The sequence below is a fragment of the Ascaphus truei genome, chromosome 1 (genome assembly GCF_040206685.1).
Source record: "Ascaphus truei isolate aAscTru1 chromosome 1, aAscTru1.hap1, whole genome shotgun sequence".
Lineage (NCBI taxonomy): Eukaryota > Metazoa > Chordata > Amphibia > Anura > Ascaphidae > Ascaphus > Ascaphus truei.
The window spans coordinates 185,586,568-185,606,400 of NC_134483.1; the positions used below are offsets into that span (position 1 = coordinate 185,586,568).

The following is a 19,833-nucleotide window of genomic DNA, read 5'->3' on the forward strand; positions in this document are numbered from 1 at the left end:
AGAGACCCCTCCTAGGCCCCGAGTCCCCTGTGTAACTTGTGGTTGCTGCAGGGACAGGCCTATAGGTAGGGACACTGCCCATGTAGAACCAGAGCATAGGGACAAATCCAGGACACGGCTGCATCCTGTATCAGGGTGATCTGGGACCAGATCATCCATGTGTGCTACAGAGACTATTAAAGGTGGACACACCCGGCAGGTACCTCATCTCACCAAGTGCACCAACCATACATGGGCTAGTGGGGCAGCACTGTCACACACGTGGGAGTTTGAGTGACTCTATGGACACAAGGGTGTGTGTGCTCAGTGGCACCCTAGTACTTTGGGAGGTACACCCGTCGAGGGTGAGAACACAGTGCAAGGGGGGCACGGTGAAGCGGTACAGCCCTGTGAGGCTTGTATATTTTGGAGTGTGAGTATTGTTAGTCTGTGCAGTAAAACTGTTATACCTACACAATTGTGTTTTATTGCATGGGGTTCCTGTAACAGGGTAATTCCACACAGTAGAATCCCGTACAGGTGGAGGCGCTACCGAGCACCAACTCAGGTGCACCCCAGGTTTCCAGCAGCGGAGGCTCAGGTTTCCTGTGAGCCACAGTTATCACACCGCGCCACACCTACCTTAGCCACACATCTCTCAGGGGGTGGGGAAAAGTGTGCTACACATATAGTACAGAAGGGGTCTCAGATCCCTGGATGGTGCTGGCCAGCACCATAATGGTTGAGGCCGTGTGCCATGCACAGATCTTGCTCTCTCAGCCCCAGGAGGGTGAGAGCTGGATTCACACATCCTCTCCCCAGGAGGGTGGAGGAGAACTTGACACACGCTCCTCTCCCCAGGAGGGGTGGAGGAGGACTCACACCTCCTCTCCCTAGGAGGGATGGAGGGGAACTCACTCCTGTAATTTGGAACGTCTCCCCTAATGCAAAAGGGAGGGCACATGGTCTGCACCAGGATTGGCTGCAACATAGACACCATGTCACCACCTCTCTTGCCACTCAGGGAGGCTGCGTGAGGGGGATAAACACCGCAGGATAGCCTGTCACTGCCTGCAGCTACTGGGACTTACGTGACAGGAGGGGCAGAAAGATAGCTGGACCAGCCATGGAGAGATATATATATATTTTCTGGGTATGCACCTTAACCCTGGCTGTGATCAAAGCTGTGACCATGCAGCAAGCTTAAGCCTATAGGGAACCATGTTAAAAATGGTTGTTGAAGCAAAAAGTGGCACTGTGTGCCCATTTGCATGTCATTTCCCAGAATCCCTTGCTGCAGTGGTAGTGCTGTGTGATAATGGGGAAAGGCGGGGTTGCAGACCTGCCTAAGACATGCAGATGAGCATAGAGTATATTTACATTTGCATATTTGCTTTGCTGTGGAGGGTTTTTGTCACTTTTTTTACTCACCATAACTTAACTCAGTATGTAAACCCAATCCTTTAGCTTCTCTGCATACCCAGTTGACCAACCCCACACTGATGAGACCCATAAAGGTCGAAACAGCTGTCTGGATCGCTTCTCAGCCTTTTGGCTAAGATCAAGCGAGATGAGTGCTCCTCTCGACCTGTACAGCTATGACCAAATGCAGTACTATCCTACATGGGCTCCAGTAGGAAAGGTCTGTGGCAAGCATTTGGCCCTCTAGCTTGTTGAGAGGTGGTGTCCAGACCCAGGACCACAGAACCCCTCAGCCTTCGGGCTAAGGGGGGATGGCATTCGAACAACCAGCCCTTCGGGGCTGGGGTGCACCCGCACAACCCTCGAAAGAGGGGATATGATGTGAACTCCCTAGTGGGCCTCGGGCCAGAGGGAGGAAGAGACGGATGTCCTGAATCCTAACGGAGGAAGGCATCAATGTCCCTGGAGACCTAGGCTTTCGGGCTGAAACCTCCAGGGAAACTGGGCACCGAGGGCGGGTCTGACTTCGGTTGGACAGTCCAAGGGCAAGCTCCCTATCCACTGAAGTGGACTGGGATCCGATGAGCGAGAGGGTGTACCCTCTCGTGAGGAAAAAAAAAAAAAAAAAAGCTGTCTGGATCGCTTCTCCGCCTTTTGGCTAAGATCAAGTATAGTATCTGTCCTGTGAAGGACAGATTCTCCAGACTACACCTGGTCCTCTGGTCATGGCCTGAGAATGCGGATGAAAGTAGTCCGGGCTTATTTTCTCTGCACCCCAGGAGTGGTTAACCTGGGGCATTACCACTTGCTGCACCTTCGGGTTGTGGAGGTTGAGGATTTGCAACCTCCACTTCAAGAGCACTTGGCACGAGCACTGATTATTTGCACCGACCCCTATTTTTCCCGCACTGGCACCTCTTATTGCCTTCCGCTGTGAGATTCGCCATTATTTTTTCACTCGCCTGGCCTTGCAAAGGGCTGGGCGTGCACTTGTGCACGCTTTTTTGTGTCGTCTGTCAGAGCACTTCCTGCACTGCATCACACAGCGCACTGGAGCACTCGCACTATGGATTTTTTTTGGATGTTTCGTTTGTCGGGTAATAGTCACCCTTCTTTCTTCAGAGAGCAAGAAGACTAAGTGCTGGTCGGTGGTCGCCCCTCCTTCGGGAAAAGACTGCGGTGGGTTAGTAGGCGAAAGCTGAAAACCCTAAAGACTTGGACCCTCCTGCTGCGCCTACTGCACGGGGAGGGAACGAGATGGACGTCTGATTCTGCGGATGAAGACGTTACTGTAACATCGGGACTTTTCCTAGCCTTCGGGCTGAAGAGGACCAACGATGTCTGGACTGGCAAGCTCTCCGGACCTTACAGTCAACGTGGAGCGCACCTGGTCTCACTCTGTGGACCATGAGCACGGTTTTCAGGGGGAATCACTTTTTTTCACCGCACGGGCTAAAAAAAAAAAAAAAAAAGCTGTCTGTGGGTGGGTTTTCTGGGTATGCACCTTAACCCTGGCTGTGCTCAAAGCGGTGACCATGCAGCAAGCTTAAGCCTATACCCTTCCTACTCCTTCCTTCTCCTCGTGCGGACCGACTCAGCAAAGCCCGGGAAATGTATCTATATTCCCGGGCTGAGCTTCCTCCAGCCCTATTGGCCGCTATCAGGCACCTGGTCCTATCTCGCGCTTGCCGCCTACTGCGCATGCGCGAGCTAACGCGCAATGGCGGCGCCCTCTGTACAAGCCGCCGGGCCGGTGGCAACGCGATCGCGGCCTTAGCGACGGCCCGATCGCGTCCCCGGCAACCGGCCTGCACCGCAACACCTAGCACTGCTCCCTGCACTGGCCCCCACCCTCGCGGAGTGCCGGCGGGTCCGTCGCAGCCTCCGGCGGCACCCGCTACCACACGGCACTCGCGGAGAGGGGCCAGAAAGCTCAAATTTACCTCGGGGCTATATATATATATATATATATACAGTGTTCGACAAACCTATACATTTGCTCGCCCCAAGCGAGTGGATTTAACCCCCGGGCGAGTAGATTTTTTTGTGTGGCGAGTAGATTTTTTGGTGATTTGTCAACCACTATATATATATATATATATATATATATATATATATATATATATATATATATATATATATATATATCTAACAAAAACCCCAAAAATAAATATATATACATATATACATATATACATATATATGTATAAACACCCTTATTATGAAGTGACATGTAAACAAAAACCATTGCAAATATATGTTAGAACATAATGTGATATGCATGCCATGTTTTTAGTTTGTGTTTAGGTCATGAGAGGTTTTAGCTCTGGGATCTTAACAACTGGCACACAGTGCACGCCACACTCGTGCATCCGAGCAGGTGATATGGTGAGAACAGTATTTTGGGTTTGTTCAGCTGTGACTGCAAAACATTGACTGCACTGCCAAGAACTGGCAGGTATCACAGACAGAGCCTAGTGAAAAAGGAACATTTGTTCCTCCTTCTCCTGTTCTGCTGGGAGGGAAGCACTACATGGAATCATGTAAGCTGCTGGAGTACATTTTCACATACCCTATATACGTTTCCATTTCATGGCTTCATTCACTAATGCACATAGATTTGCATGAGAGTTTTCTATGCAATAGTGCAGGGGTTCTCAACTGCAGTCCTCAAGACCCACTAACAGGTCAGGTTTAAGGATATTCCTGCTTCAGCCCAAGTGGCTCAATCAGTCCCTGCTTCAGCACAGGTAGCTCAATCAGTGTTTCAGCCTTTGACTGAGCCACTGATTGATCCACCTGTGCTGAAGCAGGGATATCCTGAAAACCTGACCTGTTTGGAGGTCTTGACGACTGGAGTTGAGAACCCCTGCACTATAGTGCACTATTCAGCAGTTTAATGAATAACCTCCTAAGTCCGGCATTTTTATTTTGCGGCCACCGGCCAATCCGGCCCTTGGACTGACTTCTGCTAATTTCACTGTCATTGATCAAGCATTTGAGTTCAAATTTTCACTCTGGATCTCACTTCTAATTTTGGTTCATGTAAATCTATGTTGTCCACGTTGTAAATGATTGTAAAATGTTGTCAGAATACATATAAGTCTTTGTACATATAGATATACAATTACATTCCAATATTCATGTCAATGGCAGTTAACGCCGGGTTGCAGTGCGGGTTTGGTGAATCTCGACCTGTGCACTGAGCAGGATCGGACCTCTTCTTCAGGAGTCTTCTCCTGCTTTGATATCATTAATGGCAGATGCCAGCACAGCAGGAAACCTTCATCATAGACAAACATTCTTTTCCATAGAACCAAAATAAGGATTACATTTGTTCCGCGGCACCGAAGTATTCCTGCTGCGGCGATCCCATTCGGAAGCACGATGGACCCCCCACAGCGTGATCGCAGCAGACACTGTCCCAGCCGCCACTGACTTTTGCTTTGTTGGCCGCGGTGCTGGGGACAGGGAGTAGGACAGGGGACAGGGGACAGGGAGTAGGACAGGGGACAGGGAGTAGGACAGGGGACAGGGAGTAGGACAGGGGACAGGGAGTAGGACAGGGGACAGGGAGTAGGACAGGGGACAGGGAGTAGGACAGGTGACAGGGAGTAGGACAGTGGACAGTGAAAAGGACAGGGAGTAGGACAGGGAGTAGGACAGTGAGTAGGACAGGGGACAGGGAGTAGGACAGGGGACCGGGAGTAGGACAGGGGATGGGGAGTAGGACAGGGGACAGTGAGTAGGACAGGGGACAGGGAGTAGGACAGGGAGTAGGACAGGGGACAGGGAGTAGGACAGGGGACAGGGAGTAGGACAGGGGACAGGGAGTAGGACAGGGGACAGGGAGTAGGACAGGGAGTAGGACAGGGGACAGGGAGTAGGACAGGGGACAGGGAGTAGGACAGGGGACAGGGAGTAGGACAGGGGACAGGGAGTAGGACAGGGAGTAGGACAGGGGACAGGGAGTAGGACAGGGGACAGGGAGTAGGACAGGGGACAGGGAGTAGGACAGGGGACAGGGAGTAGGACAGGGGACAGTGAGTAGGACAGGGGACAGTGAGTAGGACAGGGGACAGTGAGTAGGACAGGGGACAAGGAGTAGGACAGGGGACAGGGAGTAGGACAGGGAACAGGGAGTAGGACAGGGAACAGGGAGTTGGACAGGGAACAGGGAGTTGGACAGGGAACAGGGAGTTGGACAGGGAACAGGGAGTTGGACAGGGAACAGGGAGTTGGACAGGGAACAGTGAGTAGGACAGGGGACAGGGAGTAGGACAGGGAACAGTGAGTAGGACAGGGGACAGGGAGTAGGACAGGGGACAGGGAGTAGGACAGGGAACAGGGAGTTGGACAGGGGACAGGGAGTAGGACAGGGGACAGGGAGTAGGACAGGGGACAGGGAGTAGTACAGGGGACAGGGAGTAGATCTTAGATCCTCCAACCATTGGAGACATTTATATGCCACAATACCTGTAGTAATTTTTATTTAATTAACCAGTTTTTGCATCTGAGAAACTTTCATAAGCAGCTCCCGGGTATAAAATCCCCCCCCCCCCACCCAAGGGCTGCCATTAACATGTACAATAGTAGGAGAATAGTATTTTGCTATTGCATCAATGTTAAACAATATGTGTAACGCCTGCTCGTGACCCTGTGCTGTGTCTAGTTTGCTCAGTGAGTCAGGGTCTTTCTTCCTATTGTGTGTGTCAGGGCAGCCACACTGGTAATTAACCTCTTTGGTGCCAGAGGAGCCACCAGTTTCTGTGACCAATGCATGTCTGGCCCCTCCAATACTACACTAGGCTTAGGAGAGGTCAGCAAAGCTCTGTGCCTCAGGCAGAGACTGCACAAAGCGGCCTACATTTCAGTAGCCTGATTGGTGAATGTATTTTCTTCATCTTGCCTTCTTCCGTAAAACTTAATAGCATCTGACAGGGTTTTCATGCATGAACGGTAGTGCTGCTCCCTAGCTCACAGCAACGAGTGTTATTATTTATACTCTTCAAGTATTTTTTACATGCTTATATTATTGCTGACGTGACCATTCAACTGGAACGTCCGATTTTCTTTCGTGTCTTTGCGGGGGTCTCCAGAGATGAAATGCGTTAATTTCAGCTCCGGGAACCCCCTGGCTCCTGAGAGACTTACTGGGACAGTGACCCTGTTACTCCCCGATTGTTTCATTCCCACGCGTCACACGGGAGACTCGATAATACCATCCCCAGTAAGAATCTCAGGAACCAGCAGTTCCCTGGAGCTAAAATTAGCATGGTTCAGCTCCGGAGACTCCCTGCTTCCCATGTTAAAAATGGGGGGGAAAAATAATAATTCTGTACACGGATCTGCTCCTTTAAATAAAGTTAGACCCCGCATTAACCTTAACAGATTTTAGTAGGCAAACATTCAAAAAATTACCTGATGAAAGGCTATGTGGGTCTGAAAAGTAATTTTTGGGATGTTTGCCTACTTCTTTGAAATGAAAGGTAACATAGTTTGCACCGCAACTATGCTTTAATTATTATTTCTATATAATGCTAAGACCGTGAGTCTCCAATTTGAGTGTTCTGTTCCCCTACTTTGACTTTGCGTTTCAATAAAAACAACACCATAGTGTGTGTGTGTGTGTGTGTGTGTATATATATATATATATATATATATATATATACAGTGGTCGACAAATCACCAAAAAATCTACTTGCCGAACAAAAACATCTACTCGCCACCTAGTACCAAACGTGCGCTGCTTGGACCAATAGGAGCTCGCCACGATATTAAATCCACTCGCCCGGGGCGAGCAAATGTATAGGTTTGTCGAACACTGTTTTATATATATATATATATATATATATATATATATATATATATATATATATATATACAAATTATTACATAAAATAATCAAACAATAAACAGCAAAATTAACTATTTATTTATTTAGAAAATGTTTTACCAGGAAGTAATACATTGAGAGTTATCTCTCGTTTTCAAGTATGTCCTGGTCATAGAGTTAAGATGACAAATAATACATGGTTACAAATACAGTTACATAAGTGAACAGGGTATACATTATAACCAAGACATAGCATGCACAGTTAGAGATGATATATATTATAGGCGTATGTAACAGTTACAGACCAGATTAAAATGTGAGGCAGCTTTAGTTTTGAAAGAACTTAGACTGGTGTTGTCTGTGAGAGTCTCCGGTAGATTGTCCCACTTTTGGGGTGCACAGTAAGAACTAATAATAATAGTAAAGAATCTAAACAAAAATATACCTAATATGAGAGATAATACCCAAGCACAGTGAGACTCAAAATTTTGGGCTACATAGTCCTTTGTCAAGATTCTGAAAAACACACACACACACACACACACACACACACACACACACACACACACACACACACACACACACACACACACACACACACACACACACACACACACACACACACACACACACACACACACACACACACACTTTAAGTATGATGATAATTCCACTGAGTCCATAACTGACATCATGTGCTGAGTCAACAACTAACATCATGTGTCCAACTGACATCATCATGACATAATTAGTTGGCTGTGTCCCCTTCCTAAGTGCCACATTTTATGTGTCTGTGGAGTTAAGCTGGGGTTTTCATGTCTACAAGTTTCATATTTTCGACCTATTTAAATATATCTGGACTAGCAGATTCTGATTAATTTCTTCACACAGGTATGTCCCTCTGTCTGTATATGAAGCTGAGTTCACTTCTATCAATGTAACTTCAGTGCAACAGAACTATTACTGTATCAAATTAACATCTCTTTGGTATGTGCCTATCTCTACTAATTAGTCACAAGCCCTCCTTCCTTTTATTGCCATGTGATAGAGTATTTAAGGTGTCTCTATTGGCAGTGCCCCCTTGTTAAGTGCCACATTTTAAGTTTCTGTGGAGTGGAATTGGACGTGAACAAGAAAGGAAGAACTGGATTCAGCGCTTTACCAACAACTCTCAAACCGTGAGAACTTACCTTTTAAAATGCTCTGACAAGTTATGCACTGCTTAAATACTGTAACTTTTTAAGCTGCTGTCTAAACATCAGTGCTACAGTGCCCTCCCAGGCCCGTTTTATACAACTGCTCTTTCAAATCATACACCTCATATCCTCCAATACGTGGGAACGTTCCTCCTCTCTCCCTTTGACCTGCGCTGCATCCCAATATGCCCTCCCTATTGCTTTTTTTGTTTGCAGTTTCCTCACTCCTTTGAAAACTTTTCTATTCTCTCCAACTTCCCCACTCTCCTCCTTCTATCGACATTTCTTCATCTCTCCTTCCCTCCACCTTTGCCTGTGCCTAGACACTGCACCACTGTCATATTGAGGATCCCTCAGTCTCCCTTTCTGATTTACCTGTCTCGCCCCCTTCCGCTCTCTGACATCACCTCCTATCATTCTCCTGACTCCCTCCTAACTATTCTATTCACTACTCTTGAGACCTTCACTCCATTGACCTCTCTGCTCTGGCATCTTCCCTGAACGCTAACTTTTCTTCTCTCTCTCGTTCCTTTGAACCATACAATCGTATCAACTCTTAGAACTCTATCTTCTCCTACACTCTTGATCTGTATGTCCCTTCTCAGCTCTGGTACAACCGCCCCTCTAACCTACAGTCTTGGCTAAATTCACAAACAAGCTTCCTTCGCTCTTGCACTCGCTCCTCTGAAAGACTATGAAGGAAATCTCACTCATGCTGATTTTTTGCACGATAATATTTTCCAATTTTGTTTTAACTCTACTCTTCCTAAAGCTAAAGAACACCACTTTTCCTCACTCATCAACACTCATAAATCCAATCCACACCATATTTTCTCTGTATTTGACTACCTACTCCCACCTTCTCTTCCCACTTCCCATCCTTCCTTCACTTCTCTTCAAGCTTTTGCCGACCACTTTAAAGGCAAGGTCGATGCTATCCACAATGAGATTCCTTCTGTCCTTTTCCCCTCCTCTATGCGTCTACCTAAACCTACTTCCACTCTTGACTCCTTTTCTCCGGTTACAGAGTTAATCCTCACAATGATTGACACTCTCTTAATAGCAGGAACCATCCTGTTGTTTCAGTGTACGGGGTGAAAGGTCAGCAATATAAATACAGTGGAAATGTGATACATTTTCCACAGAATGTTGACACTTTTGCTCATTCCTTGCCGAAGGCCTTAGAGCGTCTGTCTTCGGTCATCGTTGTGCGTGATGAATTGCATCCAGGAATGACAATATCGCTGATTTGAATGTTTTATTGTTCAAATAACGTAGAGCTTTATTGTGGCTCAATTGATTGAGTATACTTATTACTGCAAATGTTGAAATAAAAAAAATATGGTGGATGAGAAATGTACTTAGTTGCAATATAATTCTCTGTACTGTATTGTCTCTTTTGTAAAGCACTGTGGGCACTACATAAATAAAGATATACATACATACATATATACATTGTTAGGCCTGAGCATGACTATACTTGCCATTAACTTTAATATGTTTAATTTATTTAGCAAATTATGACTTAAAGCATTTTTTTATATGGCTGAGAATAATCGGCAACTTGTCGTGGCTTGTGATGAGGTATCACAGCAATAGACCCCACTAAGCGACAATCTGTTACAGTGACCAGTGAATTTTGAGTACCGCAGGCCATCTATGCAGTGGAAACATATACTGTATTAGTGTAGTTACTAAAGATATGACCAAATTGAATTGGTTTAGTTCTCCACGTATTCAACACAATTTGAGAAAGAGGGACAAACAGGATTTTAATACAGGAAGATAATGACTCTATAATCATTAATCCTGTGGATACAAGCAGATTTATTGGGGTGATGAATAGGTCATTATATGGACAGGAGGCAATTGCACAATTAATAAATGTGGATAATTATAGACCTTGTGGAATCCAACAGATACTCATAATGGAGAGGTTGATGATCTGATATGTAGAGCCTTTGAGAAATGTTTGATCTCTGAATTTCCATTGGTCCCATTGTTTTACCATTAATCTTTACACTTTCCACCTGGTTGCCCTATTGTTTCAGGCACCAACTCTTTGTTCCAACCACATTCTATTTTTAAAGATGTATATTTTCTTAATAAATTACAAGACACACCTGTTGCATGGGACGGTAATCATCTCTGCACTATGGATGTAAGTATTTTATACATGTCCATCCTCCATATAGAGGATATTATGGTATTCAAGGAAGCCTTGGATACATATAATATTGGTCCATGTTACTATTTTTGTACTCATGACAAAAAAATATTGAGTCACACTTTGCTTGCGTATCATCTTTCATATTAAGTGTATTTTTGTTCAGGTTTTCCTATTTATTATTATTTGTGTATTATGCTATTCTTACTGTATTGCTATCGTTTTGTAGCAATTTGTATTGAATATACATTGTTTAATATTTTTCTCTACATTATGGTGGTGTGCTTTATTGTGCCGTTCTGCCTTCTAAAATAGGCACATATGGGAGCAGTTAACTTCATTATAAAGCAAAAGCATGGGAAAAATATGGTAGGCTTACGTAAAGGACATTCCCACGTCTCAAACAGGTCTGCAACCCTGCCTTTCTCCTTTATCTGCTATCAAACAGTACTTCCACTGCAGACAGGGATTCTGGGTAATGATATTCAAATGAGCACACAGTGTCACCTTTTGTTTCATATCCATTTTAACATGGAACCCTATAAGCTTATGTTGCCGTTTTCCACATCTTTTCAGCACAGCCTGGGTTAAAGAACTGCATAGCCAGTAAACCTATCCACCGACTGCGGTCTCAACCTCTTGGGTCTCTTCAGTTTGGGGCTTGTTATACTGGCTTTGCAATATGAAGTTGGAATAGGTTTCCAGCACACATTATGTAAGTTATGGTGGCTAAAAAAGGGACACAACCCTCCACTGTACAGTGTACAGCAAATAAAATATTACTTGTGACACATGTCTCAGGCATGTCTGCCACTCTGCTTTTCTCCATTATCTCAGAAGCCAGAAATCCACTGCAGCCAGGGATTCTGGGAAATGACAATTAATGGTATTAAACAGAAGAGCTACATACAAGTGAAACACATTAACTACAGTATAAGTATCTGAGGTCACAGATATAAAGTTCCTGGATACACCCACTCTAGATGAAAGCTTTCATATTTAAGTTTAATCCTGTGAAGACTCCACTTAAATGGCATTTCTGCAGATTCAGTTATGTTCAGTGCTTGTTGAACTGCTAGTGTTCATTTATCTTAGTGTTTCTAATTGCAGACCCATTGGAGTTACAGAACCAGAAGTACAGGAACAAGTAGCTTTCCCCCAGGCTCACACCAACTCACTAGGACTTCTCATCTTCCAGCTATCTATATTCCTTCCTCTCATCCTGATAAACAAATCTAGGCTTGTTACAGATGAAGTCTCCGATTCTGGCATGTTCTCCATGCGGCTGCCCCCCCCCCCCCGCCCCCTCCCCCCCCACACACACGCACAAGAGGCACATGCGCGATTCGCATTGGCTTGTTTAAAGCCATTGTGGGTGCCTGCACGCCGCGGGGAGTTGCAAATTCCCCCACGGGCAGCCCACTGAGTGTTCCTAGAGGCATGGCCAGAACCGGAGACTCCATCTGTACATTATACTTCTGTATTTTCCTGCACTGCGTAGGATGCTTTATATCCACTATTATTTTTAAAGATGTGCTTTTTCACATTTCTTCTGGATGAACACATCAGAACATAACCTTTATGAGTTCATTGCTGAACATTAATTGACTACTCTCATACATTACCCAATCCATATTTTTATTCCAACAGAGGGATCGGTAGTTGGTGGGGTACAAGCGAAGTACTAAAGGCCCCATGGGTCTGTGGAAATAGGCCCGAAGAAGGGGTACTCCACTCTGAAACGTTGCCCCCTTCATTCCTACAGATTACTTGTGCTTTTGTTGTCTTACACCACCCAATGTTTCATTTTCCCTTTCTCACTATCCCCCCCCTATCTCCCTGACTTTGTGTGATCCCTACCCCACCCCATCCCACTCACTGCCAACAATTGTGTCTTATTGTAAGTACACATTATCTATTGTTATTGCAATGTGCAAGCTGTAAGGCATCTTTTTTGATATATAATACATTACCTTATTCTTTGGCATAAACCCATTGTTGTACTGTCGTGGATTTTGAATGCTGGGAATTTCCCCCCTTTTCTATAACCTTTATGGTAGATATTGTGCTCCTTTTGCTATTGAAAATGCATTGTACCTCATTTTGCATCTTTGTCATCTCCTTTTTCACTATTTTATTATGAAAGCGGAAAGCAAGTGAAATTATTGAAGGACCTGCATTAAAGAGGAAGATACTCCACCCCGCTTCTCCAGGAGGCTCCATAATAAACACAGCTAGCCACCAGTACAAATACTCTAAAAAGATATGGAAACCAATATCTTTCCCCCACACCAACTTCTCAGCCCAACAATCCAAAACCACAACGGTCAGAGAGAATTTTCTGCAAGAGACCCACATCACTCCCTTTGAAAAGGCGAATGTTGGTTTTCATTGTATAACTAAAAAAAAAAAGGGGTAGCAAACTTGACAAAGGAAGGTCTACCCATTGAAGTACTGGAGTCAGATATGTTATTGTGAAGCTCCAAATAGGTGGAGCTTGGCTTCTCCTCTGCAATGTCAAGGTCCGAACGTAATTGACAATTGTTTTTCCCTTCGGTGATTAAAAAGCTATTGTGGCATGACATGGCAAGGAAGAGACTTTAATATGTTTAAATAGTTTCATTTAATATCTAACACTGCAAAAAATGTTATGACTGCAAGTATTGCAACAATTAAGCGACAGCTAAACTTAATCCGTGAAGAGGTCTTCACCCCACTGAAGATTATTACACCTAGAGCAATCTATCTCGTATTGGGCAAAATGTAAAACTCAAAAATGGAAAGCATATTTCTTTCGGATCATTACCCACTGTGGTTTGAGATGCAGCCGAATCTCTGGACGATGGGTCCCCCGTCCTGGAAATTTCCAACACCCTTAGCCACTCATCAGTCATTCCAAGGCTTCCTTCACAATGCATTGATAAATTATTCCCATGACAACAAAGAGCATGCTTCAGATCTGATACAACTCTGGGAGATGGTAAAGGCTGTGGTTCAGGGCAAAATAATATCTCACGTTTGCTACCAGAAGAAAAAGATCCAGGAAGAATATCTCAAGGTATCTACAGCACGGTCCATAGCATCCACAGAATTCAAGCAAAACACAACCCCTTAGACCAGAGAAAGCTTCCAGGAAACCCAGAAACAATTTGTACTGATAATAATGAAAGAGATAAACTATTAATTAAAAAAAACAGAGATATCACTTCTACAGGTTTATAAATAAGTCATGAGAATGCAAACTACAGCGTCTAAGAAAATCACATCACTAAAAGACATATCTAACTACACTTGCAACCCTCCCTCTCCGGCTCCGTAGGGAGCTTACATCAGATAGTCTATATATGCATATAGTCTCCACTATGGGAGCCTGTACTGCTCTGCCTTTCTTATTCTAAGGAGCCTAACTTCAGAGTGCACTTCCCTATCTGTAAAACAAAGACGGGAATGCCTAACCTATACTACTTATTTACATTTCTGTACACAGGTGAGATCCCTCCACTGTCTCTCCTCCTGGGGTCTGAGGATGGAGTCATTCTCCCCTCCTATTTATAACTTATCTTCTACTCACTGTCTCTAGGCAGAAAAGGGGGCAGAGCTAGGCCTCTGACCCTAGACCAGGTGACCCATCCAGCATATTCCAGAAGCAGGGTGTGGTCAGGCCCCTGCCTGGTCACTTTCAAACATACTATCTAAATGGGCATGTGCTCAATATCTAACTCCTTCTAACCCTTTAATCTCTTTCATCCATATTGTAATCCCAAAGGGGGGTTACACACTCATACAAATATATGCAATATTTTCAAACTTCAAAGAATACTACAAACAATTATTCAAAAAAGGGCACATATTACATCAGAAAAGCTGCATTTAGAAAAAATGTAAATGCCTCACATCTCTTCCACCAATTTAGAAATCTAAAACTCACCTATTTCTTCAGAATAAATACGGAAGGTCACAGACTCCCTAAAAAACAACCAAGCACCAGGACCTGATACACGGCAGAATTCTCCAAATCTCTCTCCCCACAGATTGCAGGTTGACTGTCAGGCATGTGTAGCCATGGCTGGTCCATCTATCTTTCTGCCCCTCCTGTCACGTAAGTCCCAGTAGCTACAGTCAGTGACAGGCTATCCAGTGGGTTTTACCCCCCTCACACAGCCTCCCTGAGTGGCAAGAAAGGTGGTGTCATGGGGTCTGTGTTGTAGCCAATCCTGGTTCAGACCCTGTGCCCTCCCCTTTTGCATTAGGGAGGATGTACCAAATTATAGGGGTCAGTCCTCCTCCACCCCTCCTGGGCAGAGGAGCGTGTGTCAAGTTCTCCTCCACCCCTCCTGGGGAGAGGATGTGTGAGTCCAGCTCCTACCCTCCGGGAGCTGCTAGAGCAAGACCTGTGCATGGCACAAGGCCTCAACCATTAACTGCTGGCCAGCACCATCCAGGGATCTGAGACCCCTTCTCTACTATATGCAATGCTGTTTACCATCTGCAGTGGTTGCTACAAATAAAGACCTCATTTATATACCCCTGGCTGAGTTGCGGTCTATTACCCAGAGGTATTGGAGAGAAAGAACTGTCATGGTAGGCACTGCCTGCAGCCTTGCTGTAGCCTGCCGTGTCTGGAGGTGCTGTATCCCCATGGAAAGAACATAAGGATCACCGTAAGCCTGTCCTGGTCCCCAACCCATCACGGACTCTCGGCTCTCCTGGACCCTCACAGGTATGCACGCACCAAGACATCAGTAGTAGCAGCAATATGTTTCCAGAGAGGGGGGGAAACAGGGCGACACACGTATAACACATTTCTGCTAGGGACCCCACCCTCACCGCATTTTAACACGACTACAATAAAAGTGATACAGAAAAAAGCTATATATATATATATGTAGCCATGTGCAAAAGTGGTGTACATATCTCTTTCTCATGCTGGCAGTAAACTTGGTAAGTATGCAGGGTTGCCAGCAACAATCATGGAGGTTTGCCCTCAAACCCTGGTGAGGTGTCATATATCCCCAAGGAAGTGACAACATGCTTTATGTTCACCCTTAGTGACACAGAGCGTGTTTGTTCTCTGGGGGTGATATAAGACACAGCACTGCCTAAAGTTAGGAGATCATTTACTGTTGATGTTCTGACTCTGTTCAGTGAGAGGCACATGAAGGTCTGCATCAGTGTTGCAGTGGTCTCATGCTAGCTGTGAGTCAGTGAGCCTATGCAGCAGAGTTAGAAGGAGCTGACAGAGAGATAGGAGCAGTAGAAAGAGCTGAGAGTCTGTGCAGCTTAGAGCAGACAGAGACAAGCTGGAGAATCTCTTTGAGAGGAGAGGTGGAGAGCAACAAAATCTAAACATAGATACCATGACTTCTCTTGCCTCACGCATCAGTGATGGAAAGAGAGAGTGGCGCTAGACCCCACCGGAAGTTTGGCAACTTCTGTAATCACTGCAGCCGTGCACTGAAACCCACACCAGAGTTTGGACACCAGGGACAGAGGGTGGCCTGGATGGGGGGATAGAGAGAGAAAGGGAGAGAAGTGAGAGAGGGGGATGAGAATGAGGGGGAAGAGTGTGAGAGTGAGAGAGGGGGGAAGTAGAGTGAAAGGGGTCGGAGAAGAGTGAGAGAGAAAGGGGGAAGAAGAGAGAGAGAATGGGGGAAGAAAAGTGAGAGAGAAAAGGGGGTGATGCAGGTGAGAAGAAGAGTACGTACATTAAGTGCGTGGCCCCCGAAGCTTACCCACGCTCGTGAAGTGGCACCCCAAGCCAAAATAATTGCCCATTGCTGTCCTAAGTAGATAAAGTTTCATTACTTTCTGCAGATGTATCTTGGGTTATTCCAGACTTCTGGGTCGTCCTGTTGAATAAACCGATCCATGGCATTTTACATATGTTAATGGCGGCCATGTGTTCTTTAGCTGAAGCCAGTGCGGCCAGGCAAATCATCCCAAGAACGCTCAAATTAAGACACAAATATCAGAAATGATGTACATAAAAAAGCTATAACACTCAGGATAAATAAAAAAAAACTGGGGTCAATGATTGATCTTTGCAGACAACTCTACCCGTATTTCTTAGTTGCTTTGAGTTTTGCTGGTGATGCATGACCCCAGGTTCTAGTGCACTTATATTTTACAGTGAATGCCATACTGTATGTTTAGGGTTGACATCTCATAATGATGTCCTAACCTAATGTCTACTGTTGTCTCTCTTTTGATTTCTAGTTAAAAGATGTAAACCTCTCTGCTCCTATCTCATCTGAACTTTAAATGCAGCTTTCAAAGGGAAGTCCCACCTAGAACGAAAGTGAATTAACAGGAGTGGCATCTCTGATGTATTACATGTAGATGAAGAAGAGATTAAAAAAATAATACAAATACTGTATAACACTTTTTTTTTAAATATGTATGTAACTTTTATTATTTCCATGGTAAACCAATGCTATGAGAGTTTTTGCAATGTTTATATGCATTTATTATACAATGTATATAATGTGTATTTCTACTTAATTTACAAAGTTTATGTAATCGCTTTGGTGATTATACTATAACCTGACAGGTAAATTGTCAATTCCCTTTATTTCTTTTTTGCTTGTTTTTTAAATATGTATGATACCATAACTAGCCAAAACACATGGAAATACAGAACAATAAGTATCTGATAAGCATTCATTATCCATGACATGGTAAAAATAACAATATATTCATTTTTCATAGGACACAAATAATTTTAAGTTTTACTTTAAGTATGTTTGAATCTATCCTAGGAAGTCATTAAAAAAAAAAAGCATATAGTTTAAATATTTATGTATTTATTGTATGCCCAAGGATTTAAGGGGCATTAGCCAGGTGTCACCAAAGCGCAATCCTTGCTCTCGCGCCCAATCATTGATACCTGCCATTGATTTTAATGGCGGTTATCACAAATTCCAGTGCGCTGGCGCTTTGATGTCTCCGGGGCATCGTGGCAAACTTCACAAATGCCTTTTTTGCTGTTCAGTCAACAAAAAGGTACATTATTAAGTTGAGTCTCCTGGCGTTAATGTTTAAGGTGCTTTGTGTACACATAGGCACCTCTCGAATCAATGAGCAATTTAGAATACATGACTTTGTAAAATACTATACAGAAACTCTAACAATCACATTCTGAGCTTCCAATTGTCACTTTGTTCTTTGCATTGATCAATTCAGCCAGATTGGCGTCAAAGGTAAGAAACATTATCACCAACTTTCGTACATTTGACACCAGCGCACAGTGACACCAGGTAAAATGTTTGCCCCGTGTCAACCTTCAAATATAGGCAGGTCATATATACCCCTTATTAGAGTATTATTATGAGATGGGAGATTAGCAATTCATAGACAAAATGGTGTGTTTATGGATTAAAAACAGAGGACGTGTTGACAACAGAAGTATTTTCAATGAGACATTAGCTGCTTTTCTGGTGTTTATGAACACAGGCTAAGTATTCCTGGACATCATCTGGGGATCCGAGAAACAGTGGGACTCTCTGGTGAATGGACTCCGGCTGCACATCTAGCACTGGCTGTGCTCCCGTGGTCGCCATTCCACCGGCTTGCTCGATAATGAAAGCCATTGGATTGCACTCGTACATCAGTCGGAGCTGCAGAAAACACAAGGCAAAAACAGTCCCGTCACTTCAAGCACAAAAAATGTATGTTGAGGTTTTCTACGCAACAACATTCTTGATGAAAAACAATGGATGGTATTTATTTATTACTTTTTTCCACTTTGATGCCAGCAGGAGAACCATAACATGGGTGCTCATGTGAATTAATATTGGTCAAGAAAAATGGAATTCTTCATATTGTTCTGGTTGACTATTCATTGTGAAAAACACAATAACAAAGCAGAAATGTAACAGAATACACAGTACAAATTTTATTTTGTGTGCGATGGTTTCAGATTTAACTAAGGAAATATATTTTTACAATCCCAAAGTTGCAGTGATGAGTGGTGACACCTATAAAGCTCTGGTAATGAGAGAGAAGAGAGAAGAGAGAGAAGAGAGAGAGGGAGAGAGAGAGAGACAGAGAGAGAGGAGAGAGAGAGATACTGTACCACTGGAGGATGTCACAATGAAATGAGAAAGTGATGACTGGTGACACGTATAAAGCTCTGGTAATGAGAGAGAGGAGAGAGAGAGAAAGGAGAGAGACACCACTGGAGGATGTCACAATGAAATGAGAAAGAGAAAAGGGTAATAAGGCTGCGTCCATAGATGGACCAGCCGTGCTGAGGCGTGCGGACGCTCCGCGCTGAGCCCCTGCATCCTCAATGAGGATGCCTTGAGAGGGGGCTCACGCGAGCGTGCTGAGGCGTTGGGAGGTTTCAGCCGAGCGCCAAGCTGTTTTTCAGCGCGCTGTCGGCTGAAAACCTCCAATCACTGCACAGCCGCGTCAACGTCACGGCGCCGTGACGTCGGCGCCGTGACATTGACGTCAGTGCGTCGCGTGCGATTGGCCCAGCGACGTCACTGTCCCGCCTCCAACCACCTCCCGCCGGCTCCCCCCGCGCACGCTGGCTCGCCTGCAAGTCCGTGCAATCGCGCTGACTGAAGCAGGCGAGCCTCAGCGTTAGCGCGCCTCCGCTCTCCCCACACCTCTATGGCCCGGGCCTTAGATAGAGTAAGAGATGGTAAGAAAACAGTAAGGTCATTTGTACAAACGAGGTGTTCCAGACACTTCTGTCAGTGTAGGAGTTAAGCAAATTGGGCCGTTCTGTGATAAGGTTTCATCAATAAAGTGAAGGGTCAGGAGTCAGACTCACTTTCAAATATAGCAACAGAAGAAAAGCAAGCAATTAAAAGTGTTTTTTTTCATCCCATGAGAGTCACCACATGCTTGAAATACAATCCAGTGCATTGTTTAGAGAAACGAGGTAGATAGGTCATAGGGTGAGAGTCAGCAAGCAGCTTTACTGTGCTGTCAGGCCTCAGTGAGAAGGAAAGAAGCTTCTCAGCATCTTTGCTAACTTACATTATTATCAGGTATTGTTGCACAGGTGTGTTTGATCTCTGTTCTATGGAGGTGAATGGTATCCTTACAGATTAGTACATACAGTATGGCTCTTTGTGCTTTAGGCCTCGGCCAGGCTCCCTGCTTGCTCGCTGAGGCGCGCTGAGGCTCAGGGAAAGCGGGTGCTTTCCCTGGCCTTGCGGTTGCTTACCTCACGCGCTGTCAGGGGGGGGGGCCGGGGGCGGGCATTGGGCAAACCGCTC

At 44.9% G+C, this 19,833-nt stretch overlaps 1 protein-coding gene and 1 pseudogene across 1 annotated transcript in view; one reads left to right on the forward strand and one right to left on the reverse strand.

Moving 5' to 3' along the window:
• The first annotated feature begins 2,039 nt into the window (after window positions 1-2,039).
• LOC142473224 (U2 spliceosomal RNA) lies at window positions 2,040-2,203 on the forward strand (annotated as a pseudogene).
• A 15,733-nt stretch (window positions 2,204-17,936) lies between these two features.
• Window positions 17,937-19,833, reverse strand: part of LOC142494651 (fructose-1,6-bisphosphatase isozyme 2) — an 82,340-nt gene continuing 80,443 nt past the window's right edge. Inside the window, exon 7 of the mRNA XM_075599085.1 lies at window positions 17,937-18,216. Within this exon, the coding sequence (XP_075455200.1) occupies window positions 18,022-18,216 (195 nt within the window). The 3' untranslated portion in view covers window positions 17,937-18,021. The remainder of the gene's footprint in view (window positions 18,217-19,833) is intronic.